This window comes from Procambarus clarkii, chromosome 69, assembly GCF_040958095.1.
Source record: "Procambarus clarkii isolate CNS0578487 chromosome 69, FALCON_Pclarkii_2.0, whole genome shotgun sequence".
NCBI lineage: Eukaryota > Metazoa > Arthropoda > Malacostraca > Decapoda > Cambaridae > Procambarus > Procambarus clarkii.
Genome location: NC_091218.1, coordinates 19,573,255 through 19,590,178, shown reverse-complemented (window position 1 = coordinate 19,590,178; position 16,924 = coordinate 19,573,255). Strand labels below are relative to the sequence as shown.

At 39.2% G+C, this 16,924-nt stretch overlaps 1 protein-coding gene across 7 annotated transcripts in view; it reads right to left on the bottom strand.

The window, feature by feature from the left end:
• LOC123772110 (serine/arginine repetitive matrix protein 2) overlaps positions 1–16,924 on the bottom strand; it is a 31,868-nt gene that overhangs the window by 13,398 nt on the left and 1,546 nt on the right. For 2 of the 7 annotated variants that reach the window (XM_069311143.1, XM_045765080.2), the window contains exons 2-5: positions 15,977–16,030; positions 5,304–6,650; positions 2,606–2,976; positions 1,229–2,128 (exon numbers count right to left, since the gene is read on the bottom strand). In XM_069311143.1, the coding sequence (XP_069167244.1) occupies positions 1,229–2,115 (887 nt within the window). In that variant the 5' untranslated portion in view covers positions 2,116–2,128; positions 2,606–2,976; positions 5,304–6,650; positions 15,977–16,030. Of the gene's footprint in view, positions 1–1,228; positions 2,129–2,605; positions 3,123–5,303; positions 6,651–15,976; positions 16,031–16,924 lie in introns of all 7 variants that reach the window. The other 5 variants (XM_069311141.1, XM_069311142.1, XM_045765083.2 and 2 more) reach the window with 5 other exon arrangements.

Genomic DNA, 16,924 nt, shown 5'->3' with positions numbered 1-16,924 from the left:
GACCATTATTCTTCTATCACACGACTGTTTATTTTGTATATTTTTTTACCATCCTTCGGCTTTCTTACTCTCCTTTTTCATCATTTCTCTGATTTAGTCCTGCTGCTGTACAAGTTGGTTCTTTAGACTAACAACAATTTCAAACAATAGCCTGTCCATCTGCTTCCAGATGTGTCATTCATTTTCTTACACAATTATTAATCTCTTGCGGTTTGTGTGTACGTGTTTGTTTGATAACTTCAACTGCCTAACCACAATTTATTAACATTCCCAGCTCAATAACTGTTCTCAGAGCAATTACAGTACAGGTATATGGAATATGGGAAATACAGTTGTAAATTAAAATGATTTTACTTTATATTTCCACCCATTCCCAAGATTCTTATTTATATAATTTCTTAAATTCCTTTTATTTTTTGCCACAACCTAGAAATTTCAGTGTGCATAAGAAAGCAATAATGATATTATGAGCAAATGTTGTATAATAAAATGAGTTTTTAGTTTAAAAAGTTACCTTGGGAACATTCAAATCTTCAAGGACTATGAGGATGGCATCTCCATGACACTTAATGAAATCAATAATCATCAGCCTACAAAGCTGCACTAATCTCGATGTAATACCTTCGAGAAACCTAAACAAAAAAATTCAGTCTCTGAACTTCAGACCATTAATTCAAATATAAGGCAAACTCATTCTTACAAAACTGTCTACTAAAGCCCAGATGTTATACAAGGATTTTATATCGTAGCTATAAAATCATTGCAATATTGCACCAGCAAATGTCATTAGACTTCTAACAGTTAGTTTGTTATTTTTGGGACTGTGATGCAGTACCAAATTTGTTTAAATGTATGATTTTTTATATTCAAATTATCCATTTCCCTTCACCCCCCCCCAAGCAATTTTGAAATCATACAGTACTCAGTATGCTAAACAAAATGTATTCTGTCATTTGTACGAACAAAATAATTGAGAATAAAACTGTGATAACTTGTACAGTAGAATGGATACAGAGTAAAGTCCCTTTTACTGTGGAAGAGATACGGTATGAATTGGTTCATTAAAGCATGACTACTGTATACCACAGGCTAATTTTTACATCCCAAAAGTAAAATGTTAAATTTAAATATGCTAGCTAACAAATGTATAAAGAAGTTTGCCAATACATAAATTTATATTTACAACTCTTGCAGTCTGGGTAATCTTTAAAATATTGAACGGTCCCACCTGCCAGTGCGTGGTGGAGTGTAGTCTCGATAAGGTCGTCGATCATCATCAGGGTAAACCCTTGTCCTTGTTCCTGGCTTGCCATCATAGCCTACAGTGCTCAGCTTATCTCTGGGATAGGCACTCCCCCCACCACCATGCTTCTCCACACCATAGCCACCTCCACCTCTGCCCAATTTGTCTCCTCCATAACTAAGCCCTCCAAGCTTTTCTCCTCCATATCCACCCATGCCTCCCCTTCCTCCATATTTATCACCATAACTTGCCAATGGCATGCCGTGTTTGGCGCCACTATAGCCCCCAGCAACATGCCTGTCGCCACCATAAGCATCATAAGAGGCGTAAGCATCATAAGAATTAGTGGCGGCTCCATAATAGGCTTCACTTTCATGTCTGGGATATCTGCTTGTCTTTTCAGGATAGGCATCATAATCAGCAGCAAACTTCTTCCCAGGAAATTTATCAGTGTAAGGGGCACTTGTAGGGTATTTTTCAGTATACCGTCCTTTATCGGGATAACTACTTACATAAGCATTGTCCTTTTCATTAAACCTATCACTGGAGTAACCAATATCTCTGGGCTTGTATATATCACTACCATACACATCACTTTTACCCACAAACTTATTATTTGGCACTTTATCACCTATTTTTCTCACCGAAGCACTTTTATATTTGTCGTCAGCATATGGCTTGGAGGATGGGTAGGAGGAGGGTTTCGTGAACGGCTTGTCATATTTATCATACGGCCGTTCCTCGTAAGATTTTGGGGGTGCAGACTTGGAGGATGTGGCAGAGGTTGAAGGTCCTCTAGTGGATGGTTTTCGAGGCCCTTGGGTAGGGGGAGGACCAGGAGGAGTGCGTGGACGACTGTATCTCTCAGACATCCTGAGGATCACCCTAGAATATTATCAAATGGCTTAATTCTATATACTGGTAATGGTTTTTAACAAACAGCATCTTTATATAAATACACACGTTCATTCATCCACCTATCTGTCTACCCTTCCCACCTTCCAATGTCTGCCTCTCTTCACACTTATGACAATTATTTTTGTCTTTGAAATATATATTTAAAATTCTTTAGGCTACAATTCAGACTAATAACCAAATTTTTGAGGGTGTGACAACTGTGGCTATAGGTAGAATCTTTCCCTATCATTTCAAGCATTCAAAATTTTGGAAATATGAAATTTTTCTAACATACTTCAGTACTAGATATTAAGTCCAAAAACAATTTGCAAACAATATTTTTTAATTTTGTTTTACAAATACAAACTAATAGTCATTAGATAGATATTTTAGGATGAAAAATATAAACAGAATTTATAAATGGTTAAATGATTAAGCCTAAAACTTGAGATAGGTAATCATTACCTGAAGTCAGATTGCCAAAGTAAGGTGTACTGTTGGTGACTTAAACGGTGTCTTCTATTTCATTGGTATGTATTTCCTTTACATGCTGAAAGTGTGGCAGAAATCAGCACTCCACACACTAAAGTGAGGGGAGCAGAGCTCACACCACTCTGAAAGGAACAGGCGTGTGTCAGAACTGGACCGGATGGAAGCGTAGGACGTGGCTGAAGGAGTACTGCCACCAACACTGGTATCCTAGGTTGGCGACGAAATATTCCAAGGATGAACTGTTTCCTGCCACAGCAAGCCAGGCCAGGCCAGACCTGGCGGATAATGATGGGGGGAGACTCGGCAGGCAGTCCCCGAGGCTCCCGTAGACTCTTGAATGGCACCTGTCATGGGCATCAGAAAGTGCACTAAGCTGCCTGGACTTGCAGCTACCACCCTTGGGCACTATAAGCTGCTAAAGTCCAGGCAAAATGGCACCACGTGCATAACACATGGGCTAGCATCACTCATCATCACTTCACACTCCACACTACAGACAGATACAAAATACATATCTTTAAAACTGCACCTTTTTCCCATACGTTAGTATTATATTATTTCACATAAAAACCCCGAAATCACTCCGCATAAACTTCCTCTTTTCTCGGACGGGAAATACGAAAGCGTAAAATATTAAACACAAGAACACTGTATAATTCTTGTCGTGCAACATTCACCACCATCCTTTCTGCCGCATGATGATTTATCCAAATGATGGCGAGAACTTAATATAATGGCAAAACAACTGTTAGTTGACAAAGATGGAAGGAGTTTAAAAAAATAATAAACAAAAAATAAATAATTACTGACACCAGTACCTAAAGTAATTTGATATGCCAACAATGTTGACTTCCTCCATGCCCATAGGAGTATAATACATACTAAGTCTTATGCATTCTGCATCTAGATTATACCTTTTAATAGACAGAAGAAAGCAAATACCACAGTAAGTTAATCAGTGAGTTGTATGTGCTTAAGCCAACCAGCTTTCTTATCAATGTCCATGTAGTCTAAACATTTCACGAGTAATCATTTTAAACAATCACAACGTATGTAGAGATGTTGTGATGACATATACACTGAATACAATGGTGACAAACTTTACAACATAATGACTACGAGCCTTCATCTGCTGGCCTGCACCTAGGTCTCAAATTACAAATTGCTGAAGATATGGCAACATCTTTTTGAAAAAATCTACATGAGTTTTGTTTAATGTAATTGCATTTACTACCTAGAACTAAATACAGTAGAACCTCGAGTGATGAGCTCCTCAATTTACAAGCAATTTGAATAACGAGGGCACCGATCGCCGACAATTTGTCTCGATTGGCGAGCGTTCATTTGATTAACGAGAAAAACCCACATGGTGTGTTCCCACCGGTTCTCGCAAATTCTCAGACACCTCTGACAATGCAAATAACTTTTTTTTTTTGTTTTAAAGATGCTAATGATGCTGGGATGTAAAGGGGTGACTACTGTAATGCTGCAAAGCATTGATTTTTGTTTTTTTAGACAAAATTAGAAAAGAAAATCGAAAAAATTTGAAAAATTAACAAATGTCAAAAATGTTCATTAAGTGACTGTCAGGTAGGCTGCTCCATTATTTACAAAATCGAATATCACATTCTTGTTTTTCAGTGGTAGAACGGATTATTTTTATTTTCATTATTTTAAATGGGGAAATTCGTTTTGAAAGACGAGCGTTTCACATGACGAGCCAAGTGCCGGAACGGATTAAATCTGTTAATCGAGGTTCCACCGTACAGTATATATTTGTTTATACTGGCAAAAGTTTCAATTAAACATTGCTAAAGTTGACTGATAAAATTATCAAATTTTAAGAAGCAATTTCCAAGAGATGTTAATTACACTGTACAATATACTTTGTATAAAATAACTAGTACATTTTGATGCACAAGTCATTATATTAATTTCTATAAATTGTGTTATGAACACTAATATGTTATGAATAAAAAGTTGCCTTATTAGGTACAGTACACTGTGCCATTTTAAGAGCCGGTGAGAGGTACGCGAGATATACGAGACTAAACCAGAAGATGAATGCTTCTATGCAAAGCTGAACCAAATATGGCCAGCGTGCCTTTGATTTACAGTTATGACGATTTGCTATGTAATCTTGTTTAATAAGAGTACTTTGCTTTATCTAGGATATTAAAGTTCTTTAAAGAATTTAATATAAAAAGAAATTAATAAAATAAGCTGATGAAAGAAAACTTAGTAAAAAATTAACTAATGAAAGGCTTTTGACTTTCGACAGTAGCACATGATCTGGGCATGAAAGTTATGAAAACTTGATGTTAAAGATGCTGTGTTAGTAAGATTCACCACCTTGGGATTAAAAAGCTCAACTACTCGTCTAACACCTTGTAATAAAACCCGATTTCAGAGTTATCAAACTGTCATTCTGCCTATACAATATTTCCAATTTAATTAAAAAAGTACGACCTCAAAATACTGTATCTGAGAAAAGAGACATTAAATCAAAGGGGCAAAAAAATAAAAAAATAAAATAGGCAAAGTCAAAAGAAGTGCAAGGTAATCTGGATGTTTGAGGTTAAACAGTATATGGGAGGGATGCTATGTGATGACTACAACCACCAATGAGAAAATACATAGGAGATGGAGTCTTGCTCAATGCATCACGCACAGCTTGCCATGTAGGAGGGTGTCATCAGTCTTGCACATCATAGTGAGAAATGTCTTCCATGGAGCAGCATTTGAACTGGGGATACCAACTGGACAGTAGCCATGCAGCCGAAGTATAGCAATCCCTTCTGGCTGCCGTGTTCACCGCCGTGTTCGGAGATTAGTCTCCCGGTGATCCGGTGCTGAATAAACGGGCAGCGCTTATATAACAGGATGACTGGCGTATAGGTGCAACTTTCCACTGAATAAGCATTCACCCTTTCATCCTCCACAGATGTATATTATTCTCAGTATAAAGATGCCCTGCTAAAAATACGTAGGACACTTCTGACTGGGGATGCCTTCCGAGCCATGGGGTTGGGGGATTGGTAGCAGCAGCAATAATGCCACTTGAAGGTTACCTGTTTGTGCAGACAAATGGGCCCAGATGAATACGATACGACCCACTATTCATTTATTCTTGTAAAAGTTGCACAACTTGAAGGTACTGTATTTCATTATCGAACAATAGAATTCAGGAATAACGTGAAGCCTTTGTTCATACTGCCTGAATCATAAGTGCTGATTTACAATAGTAGCCATTCTGTGTATTATCACCCACCAAGCACTGCCACACAGTGGACCTGACAGGTAAAGTCATGTTTAGTATCAGGTACAGTGTATGGTGAAAAAGGTGGAAGGTTTATGCCGTCAGTAACCGACAACGTACCCATACCGATTACCTGGTTTTAACACACATTCTGACTATACTGTTTTCAATATTGTGACAGCCAATGCTTTTCAATGAAAGTTACAGCCGACATTCCTGTCGAACCCAGGTTTGCTGGTTTGATGATCGAGGTTTCCTGTTGTACCTTGAAGCCGAGGTTCTCTGCTGATCTAATGAAAGCTTCCGAGCCTTGAGAATGATGATCTATGTTAAGGCCGAGACCAAGACTGCAGTGCTGACTCAAGGTCTGCGATGGCCAGAGTTGCTGTCCACTACCAAGCCATGGCGAGATGAAAACAGAAGTTTGGGTCAATGGTTGGCTTTGCAGAATGTGGACCCACCCAAGACAGGAGACATGCGGTGTGAGCTGGCTAGTTCCTGAGAGAGGTGGTGAGAAGAGGGTGATGTTTGGGATCAGCTGGGAAGATAGTAGGCCATGTATCAGGTAACCCCAATGAGCCCCACCAAAGGCAACTGCCAGTCAGAGTGTGGGGCTGCCCATAAGGGTGCCCCCTGGGGTAGACTGCTAGGGGGGCAACACGTGACCACGGGGGACAACCCTTCCCCGGCTGGGGTGGAGGGCAGAGCCACACCGTATATTGTTGGGCAATTGGGCATGGCTGGCCACATGGCAACCTCCTGGGAACAGAATAGTTAATTACTCAGTCTGAAAACAATTCTTAATTTCCACAAATAGTCCTCCTCACCTTAATAATTCTACTAAATTATGACTGGTGAGTATGACACTGAATTGATAACCTAATCTAATACCAACAACTATAAGAGTTCACTCCAAATTATAAATATTGCATATGCACACTTCCAGGATGTCAGTAATCAGTCATGCAACTTTTTTCTACAAAAAGCCAGTTACAGACCAGTCAGTACGTATAACAATTCAATAACATTTTATAAAACAAAAATGTCATGTCAGCCCAAGACGAGACTGACGCCACACAGTAAACTTTTGTGCTCTCCACTTATGAAACCTGCACAGCATTACCCTCATTGTTCTAAGGCAAACCGAGCTTTGCTGTTTGAGTTGCCATGCTAGTCCTCACTTATAATAATCAAATGTCTCGGTTTATTATTAATCCACCTGGATATAACGTCCCTTGCATGGATTTCTAAATGCTCAAAACTCTTCTCTATGCACTTACCTGAAGCAAATGGTAAACAAGTTAGTATTTTTGTTTAATGAAAAATAACCAATGACATAAGAACTGTGAAAATCACATTAGCCCATCTCCTCCCATCCATGGGAGGGACGGGAAACATTGGCATTTACAATCAAAACAAATATATGTTAGTTGCACATTGTACTGTCAGTTGTGTCCATATACTTTCCTTACCTTTATCCTTTTATATGGCAACCAAATTTATCAGCTCCGGCAGTACAACACACTACTCTTGGTAACAAAACCCTACACTATGTGAGAACTAGTTGAAAACAGGTTTCTAGTTTACAAGCATGAATAAAGAGTTCTCAAATTAAGTGAAGGTTACATATTACACAGATGCTATATACTTAGTACTAAGATCCTTAGTACTAAGGTCAAGGTTTGACAACTGTTGTACAGAGGTCGTCCTGCTTTATGAATCGGTCGAGACCCTTATGCTATCCAAACACCCGAATTGTCTGGATGATCTTCTGCCCACAACAAATACTAATTTTATGCCCCAAAAATACATCATAGTAATATGCAGGTTTACTAAATACTGTAAACAAAATATTAAGAGGTAAAAATAATCTAAAAATATATTATAAGGGTACAGTACTCACAAAGGCTAGGTTAAGATAATGTTCCAGCCAACACAATCTCCTCATATTTGACAAACTACTCAGCACTTTGTTCATCAGCCAACTGTTTTTCTGTGTATCTTCACTATACATACAAGATTTGATAATGTTAATTACTTTATGAACATACTTGGCCTTCTTCTCAATCAGATCCTGTTACTACTTTTTTTGTTTCAACTTGTGATTGTTTATACCACTGCTATAACGCATCACTAGGACTTTTTAATATATATATACACTATACAGTTTTTACATTCTTTTAAAGTAACTAGCATTCATAGCATTTTGGGCAGGACCTTAGTCCAAATTTTCCCTAGAATACGACCTGCCTATTGTTTAACAACCAGGTACCCATTCACTGCTGGGTGAACTGAGGCTACATTTGAGGATTGGCACCTGGCGGGCCGTTTTATTCTCCCCAGCCAGGATACGAACCCAGGCCAAAATCACTCGTGAAGCACGAGACGAGTGTTTTACCACTGCACCACCGAGACTTAATTATAACCTGGCTGACTTCTTTCTCTTTCGTATTGATATATGATGATAACTTTAAATATAATAAACAAATAACTTGTTTTTGCCCTCAAAATATTAAACCAGCATTGAACATAATGACATTCCAATTTCTGGGTGAGCCCAGATAGTTCCTTGAAGCTATTCACTGAGAATGTTCCCACCTACCAGGTCACATCAGCTATTTGTGTTCTTAGGTCTACTGGGACCCAGAGCCAGAACCTGACCCCGCTCTCAGAGGAGCAGGGAATGGTGATATTTTGTCACTTTGCCAGGGAAGGCCTCCAAAAAGTCAGAGTCAAAACAAAGAACAGCTGGGTTCAAGACACCAAAAGTCTCAAAACCTGCCTAATGAACTCCCCAAGTACGTAAGCAGACGATCGAAACTAGCATGTGTTCATTCATCCAACCTCCCTAATCAATTGAGGGAAGGGGGTTACTGACCTGGAGAATGTGTAGACAGTTGCTTTGGAGCAACTTGCCATTTAGAGCAAGAGATGCATAATAATTTACACTTGGGAAAATATTAAAAGGGAATGGTTTTGAATTTGCACATGGAAATATCTCTTACCAAGACACTCTCCCCCTCTAACCATAAGGAATATACTGTACTGTGACTAGCTGATCCTTCTTGGTGTTCAAAAGGTAACTTGATAGTTCCAAAGGAAACCTGATTAACTGGGATGTAATTCATAGACGAGACTGTGAACAGCGGCATCTAACAGCATTGTTAACAAGACCACCAACCAGGATGCCTGATATGAGACCAAGTCATTGGGATATTGATCCTTGCAAATTCTGTATATCGAAGAAGAAAACATGAATTTTTAAACTCATTCCAAATGAATCCAAAAATTTGTCAAATCACTATAGATTGGGCACTTCAAGGGTTAGAATCTTTACTTTCTGCCTCAAAGGTCGCCACAAAATGTTTGGAAGCCATGGTGGCAGGAGGTTTCTTATTTTTAGTAGTAGTAGTAGTATAAAATGAGTAGAAGGAAAGATTATCAATTGTTGAGAGTGCACCACTAAAACAACTGACTGGGCCACAACAGAGCCCTTGGTATCACAACCCCATAGTTGGCAACCTAACAAACTAAGTAAGTCAAGGCTCAGAGGTGAGAACATGCTTGGGAGGCAGGGATGTCTAGTCAGGACCAAATATGAATAATCAAATTAATCAAATACAACACTGGGAGTTTTAGAAAATGGGATGCCCTGTGTGAAAGATGCTCCATCAACTACTTCAAATATGCTGTTTAAGCTATTAACATACAACACTACAATCTCTCTCTCAGTCATTGTGTAAGTGTGGAGGTGTGTGTATGTGAGTGCAAGTGTGGGGTGTGCGCATGAGCTTGGACGTGTTGTGCGCATGTGTGTGCACATAGTGCACGTGTGTGTTGTGTGCTTGCATGTGCATGTTGTGTGTGCATGTGTTTTGACAAGTACAGTAGATACAAACAGAAAAAATCAAAGCAATTGTGTTGGGTATTCACCACTTACCATTATAGCAGAGTCTGTAACACAATATATTATTCAACTTACAGCAGGCCCTTGCTATTTGAAGAACATACACTCTCAAGACACCCACAGTGGGTAAAACTGCAAATGATGAAACTTAGCTCTTGTGGGGAATAGGGGACACATTTTGAACACAAACATAACCATACTGTATGCCACAAAATAGTAAAGTATTCTAAATGGAAGGAACAATGTGTAGGTCTATCTGGAGCCACCTAAAGTTTACTCAGGAGAACGACATCATTAACAATCAACCAAACATAAAACTAAGTGAAACTCCCAATAACTGGAAGATGCTTTACCAACATCAGATCACCTAGCACTAGATTTTACAACCCATCCTCCAAAAATGATGGTACTGTACTTACAGCTACTATGCCTGGAATATACAAAGTATAAATTGTTGCACCAAACAGTGAACATTTTGTACTACTGTATTAAATTTCGAAAGGAACATGAAAACTGAAATATCCTAACTGTAAACCTAACCTGTCCCTAAGCCTAAACAGGCATTCCAAGGCCTAACATGCAATCGAAGGCCGAATTTAGTATATACAAACTCAATAATACAACACATGGACCATTCTGGATGCAACAGTCAATGTTTTATTCATTCCATCCTTAGTATTTTATAAGCACTGTAATTTTGGAGGACAGGTTGTTGGCGTATAATATAGATAAATATTATGAGAAAGTGTGTTTAATCATTTGCAGGAAGAAAATTAAATATTTCCTGATACATAAGTGTTTGGTTCCAATTAATGCAATTTTATTTAGGTTACATTTAATGATAGAATACAGATTTTTTAAATATTTTTTTAACTTTGTTACAAGCAAATAGCCAAAATTGCAAATGGCAAGGGTCTGCTGTGTTTCCAGATACTGACTACTGTACTTCAAAGAAACACTAGGACTATAGGAAGCCGTTTTATATACAAGCCTATCCCTTAAACCCTTTGGCTGCTGAACATGATTTCTCAGAGTATGGTCACTTGCTATTTCCTGGTTCTGGTTTTCAGCAACTCTTAGAAAACAAATAAAATAAATCATTGAATGTAATAAATCATCCTTTCTTGACCAGACCCCAAATGGCTTTCCGAACTTTGTTCTAGTAACTGCCAAACCTCGGCAACACTAGACCTCCCGAGACCCATCTGTCGCCAACCAAAACCCAGGTAACAATGGGTACAAGGCAAGGGAAGCTTAGTTATTAGAGCTCAACCCAAAAGTAAGGAAAAAAACAGACAGAAAGCACAGATGCAAGAAAACAACCAACTGTTTGGAGGAAAGCAGAAACCTCTAGGTAAACAATTGTTGCAGCAGGATAAATACCCTGTGATGCACCTGACCACCACCAGATGGCAGCCCTGGTCACCCAAGACCTCTCTGAGGGGACCAGGTTCTGGCTCGTGGTCCCCGGTAGGCATAAGGACTCCTGTGACTGATGACCCCAAACTAATATAGCACATATAATTTTGGATAGCTTTAGAGAGCCGACGGGGCTTCCCCTAGAAAGGATATTTTTATTAAAGCCAATGCTTGATTTCCAAGAGGGACCCCCTTGGTAGCTCCCCAAGCTTACTCACAATGGAGCCTCGGTAGAAGAGATCAAATTTTCTGGAAAAGAAAAATGATTAATAAAACAGAAAAGGCAGACTGAGCTTCAACGTGGGAGATGAATGGCTGGAGAGGAAGGGCTCAGAGCAGATCAACTTCAGCTATATGCCAAATGCCCAAGTTCACCAAGACCAAGAGATGACCAATTAGTAATGCAAAGCCAATACACTTGTTGGACTGGCACAAGCACAGAGTTTAGACATCAGCTGTAGACACACTAGACACAACTGTAGACACAAATATAGCCATCAAAGTTGCAAACAACCACATACAGTACTATGAGAGCAAATACACAGCCAGCTGGTCGACCCAAATCACTCTTATGAATTCCCTGAAACTAAGAAACTCTTAAAAACATGATTGACAAAATATGTCTACCGTAACAGTATATGATGCACCCTTGGCTTAATAAACCAAGCATTAATAAAAAAAACTGGAAGGTAGTCTCATTCTTTGTCAAGATTGAAAGAAGACTGCAGAGAAAACAATGCCTTGCACCAAAAGACCAAAAACAATGTCCCAAACAAAGCCGCCCGTCCTCATAAACAGAGCCAAATGCTCGTTCATCCAGCAGTCAAACCCCCGTTTATGAATGAAAAACATGTTTACACACGATTCGACTGATGACGTCTGAACACTTACGGAACAAATGCTTCGCTGACGACATCTGTTCGAACCATGATGTTACAAATGCTTCATCCACATACTTCCAATACAAATAATCTCCATCAGAAACTGAACACCTAACCTAACCTAACTATACATAGAATTTTAATGTTTAATAATATTAATTTATATATGAGAACAAGAGAACACCAATTTTTAAGACACGGTAGGTTATCTTGAGATATCTTGAGATGCTTTCGGGGTTTTAGTGTCCCCGCGGCCCGGTCCTCGACCAGGCCTCCACCCCCAGGAAGCAGCCCGTGACAGCTGACTAACTCCCAGGTACCTATTTACTGCTAGGTAACAGGGGCATTCAGGGTGAAAGAAACTTTTGCCCATTTGTTTCTGCCTCGTGCGGGAATCGAACCCGCGCCACAGAATTACGAGTCCTGCGCGCTATCCACCAGGCTACGAGGCCCAGTATGCTAGGCCCGGTATGTTAAAATTCATGAATGCTTCTGGGGAGGACGGCCGCTGCTTTAACCAGCCTAGTGTGAGGATGGGCCGAGTAGTATGTGTGTGAAGCTCCCTAACCTAACATACAGCAAGGACCAGGAGAAAGAGTGCCTTAAAACAATAATCCTCAACCACTGCAGAAACCCAAAAGCATGAAGAGGACAATAACTCCAAACACCCAGGCAGTTCCAAAGGAGCATAAACCGATTGTGGACAGAAAAATACAAATGAAAAATCCTTCACTTAATACTGTTGCCGCATAGGCAACAGTATTAGGTGATCCAAGGACGAGTACAGAAAGGACATCACCACAGCCACAGATACAGATGACTGATGCTGAGAAGAGGAAAATGCAGAAGACACACAAAGCTGCCTGAAAGAAACAATGCGACACCTAATGGCTTACCATCCGATTCTTATATAGGTGATGGTACACAAAGCCTAGAAACACCATATATGATCATCAGTGAAGAACCTTGAGCCCCTGAGGCAGGTCATGCCACTGATCCTATAGAAGAAGCGGAGCCTCTGGAAAGTAAGGGGGGTTGGGACAACAAAGAAGGGCTGAGAACCAGGGCTGCAATAGCCACATGGATCCCAGTAGAAGAACACAGCCCACAAAGATACTTCCTCCCATTTCCCTGTTGATGCAGTTAACTCTGTAGGTTAACTGCCTCAACAGAAGATTAAGAGCCATGCCAAGTGTTAGACAGACATGTCAAATTGCCATCCAGATTGTCACAAACTACCATGCCATGATGAACATTTGCTGCAGGTGAGGCCACTGCTTCTGACCAGAGCCCTGACTATTTATATTTAGCACATGTGTGAATAGCTAGAGTGAGAGGATGGCACCACAACAGATACAAACCCTGAAAAATACCAAGAAAAAATGACAAAGCAGAATCCACGTTATGCAATCCAGGGACCACAACTACACAAGCCTGGATCCAGCAAAATTACACCTACAGGAAAAAGGCAACAAAGTGGAAAGTTCAGGCTGCTCAAACGTGTTGGAAAACCCCAATGAGAAAGCCGTGACCTTCACAGCACCAGCCACCTAACATCCCTACCATCAAATCGGACAGAAAGGAGTGCAAATGTTTAACTCATCACACAAGGGAACAGTACAGTACTGACAACCACAGTATGAATAGCAAGAAGTGTGGCTATTTCTGGTCTCAAAAGACCAGTTCCACAGGGAAATTAAACAAATTGAATTCCCATCCCAAGGCAGCACTAGAATGGCAGGTACATAATCTGAAAGAAGACAAAGAGCAAAGCCCTGTAGAATACACACACACACTCTTAAGTACCATCAAGACCAGGTACATCACAGTTAGAATATTTACCTGCAACAACAAATGTTTACCTTGTGTATGGGGGGATAAATTTTTTCTTCAAGGAGTTGCTTTTGTTGTTGCACTTGTTTTCTGGATTTTTTTCTTGGTTTTGGCTCGATCTCTGTACCCCCAAGCTCCCTTTGCCTAGCAGTGAGCCAGATTCTGCTTCTGGCTTCCAGGCAGTCATACTTTCCTCCTCCCTGCATGTGCATCCTTGGAATCCCCTAAGTCCTGGATTTGACCCTGTGACTTCTTTCCATGTGTCACCTCTGTTCAAGAATCATTCCTTTAAGGTTTTATTTTTTGTGGTGCCCATCACATAACCATGTCGGAAGGGGTACTGCTTTGCACAAATGACTTTGCTCATTAGCATCAGGTTAAGATTTTGCTCTGCTCATTTACAGCCACCTCCCTCCTTTTTAGACAAGAATGAGTCATCTGCTTTTCACCTTGGGTCAACTGTCGATCAGATTCTAATTTACTTGCTCATCTGCACATCATACCTCAAGTCTCAAGGCTGCCTTGTGGATTTTTCTGTGGGCTTCTTGGGTTTCACACTTATCTTGAGCAGTAAGACTTATATTGTATGTACTAAAACTCACCCCTCATAGCTGCTGCAGTAGGTGGTGAAGACAATTCAGTCCCTTTTGTGCCTACATGTATATTATTTCTGGAGGTACATTACTTCCACTATCTTCTCAGCAACGTCCTGTTCCGAGACACAGACCTTACGCTGTGTGTCTTCATGCTGACTCCTATGGGCATTAATACTTTTCTGTCTTCAGGTCTGGCTCATCTCATGCAATAGGTCCTCTCCTTCCAAGAGCCAACTCCAGCGAGTTCTTTGCGTTCTTATGGTAGTCAGAACCCCCTAACTCTGTTGAGGTAACTCCTAGCATTGCCATCTGGTGATAATCGGTGCAATGGTAAACTAAGGATAACTTGGTATTTTGACAATTACAACAAACTCTCACAGGGGTGTTAACTGTTTTGGCTAAATTTTATCCCGTCTCACGGGATTTTGACGGGATAAATTTATCCCGTCTCACTTCCACAACTATGCAGCATGACAACTTTCATAGATCCTTGTTATGGTGGAACAGGTCTGGGCACACTGTGTGTATAGCATCCTGGATGGACTCTGGCTTGAGTAGTGACAGAGGGGCTACTTAGAATGGCATTATAGTACATATGAAATACATTCGACCCCTCCCTTATACAATCCCCCCAGCCAAAGTTTACATCTACAGTATTTATTATATAAATTTTGTATTTCTATAGTGAAAAAATAATGAGCTTCAATCTTGTGAGTAATACATACAGTATTTTTTAATAGTTTAATAAATTTAATTTGTGCACATGGAATCTTACTTTAATTCAGCAGTCAAAGGGTTAAAATAATGCTAAACTATAAATAAGCATTCTATCGTTTCAAAATATTGAAATTATTTTAAAGTACCAGACAGTATGTAGTAAAACACCAAGATTATAAACTAAGTTGGACAGTTGGAAAACTAACTAACTTTTTATTGTAAATTTCTTCATACTTTCTATGTTTGACCAGACCACACACTAGAAGGTGAAGGGACGACGACGTTTCGATCCATCCTGGACCATTCTCAAGTCGATTGTCTTGAGAATGACATGAGAATGGTCCAGGACGGACCGAAGCGTCGTCATCCCTTCACCATCTAGTGTGTGGTCTGGTCAAATTACTTTAGCCACGTTATTGTGACTCATCGCCTTCATACTTTCTATTCTCTGAAATGATTTATCTTAGATGCAGTTAAACCTACAAACATATTTGTTTAAAAAAAGAGGAAAACAAGAATTAATTGTTCACCTACGTGCTCATGTAAGATCCAGGGGTTGCAAGGATAAATTTCCAAATGGAAATACCAAAAAGATCCATACATATGGCACATATATTTCAGCACAGCAAATCCTTCAAAATAAAATATATAAAAATTGGGTAGCAGGTAGTAGAGATAGCCCAAGAAAACAAAAAATACAATGTCAACTAACAACACAGCGGGTCACGTTACCTAACTCAAGGTGCGAAGAACTCCCTCCAGCTGACACACTGTTGGCAAGCCCTCCTGAAGCATAAAAATAAAGCCTTAATTAAAAACTGCAATGTAGATAGGAAAATTGGGTGCTTAAAAATTACCCTCATTTGTAAGACTAGAAATGATTGCAATTTGAAACTTGTTTGAAAAAGTTGAAACTTTTTCAGCAAATATTCTATATAAATAATAAAAAGAGAAGCTTCATTATATATAAAATTAATATTATTAATATATATATATATATATATGATTTCAATATTTTCCTCATTTTTTTCTCAAGAAATGATAAAGCTATTCATTTCATTATGTATGAGCTATTTTTTTAAATTCGAGTTAAAACTAACGTAGATATATAACCGAACCTAACCTATCTTAATCTAACCTAAACCGACATAAATAAATCAATAATTTATGTTCTTAATATAACATAATAATAATATTTAAAATAAACCAATAGGAAACAATATAATGGAATTAAAGAAAATCACTCGGTCTATTAGGCAAATCGGGCCTTGCATAGTAGGTCAAGAAGTCGTTCTGGCTACTAGGTACGACATACATACATACATACATATATATGTACTGCAATTCTAAGATTTGTGGAAAATACTGTCTACAAAATCCAAAATATGTAACTTGGTAATATGCAGGCAAACTCAGTTCAACTTTAGATAGTACAGATGTATTAGTACTACAGTAATTGAACATTAATATTTGTACTTTCAGCGGCTTTCTATTACTGTACTTAATAACAAATATTTATAGATGAATTAACCCTGTTGACTGAACTGTTAACTTTTCTTGCAAGTGCATTTTGTTCACAACCAATAGTTCCCATATTCGATTCCCCCACACGATGTAGACACTTGGCCACATTTCCTTACACCTGATTAATTATTTTTATGGTGGGTTGGACATGTTTAC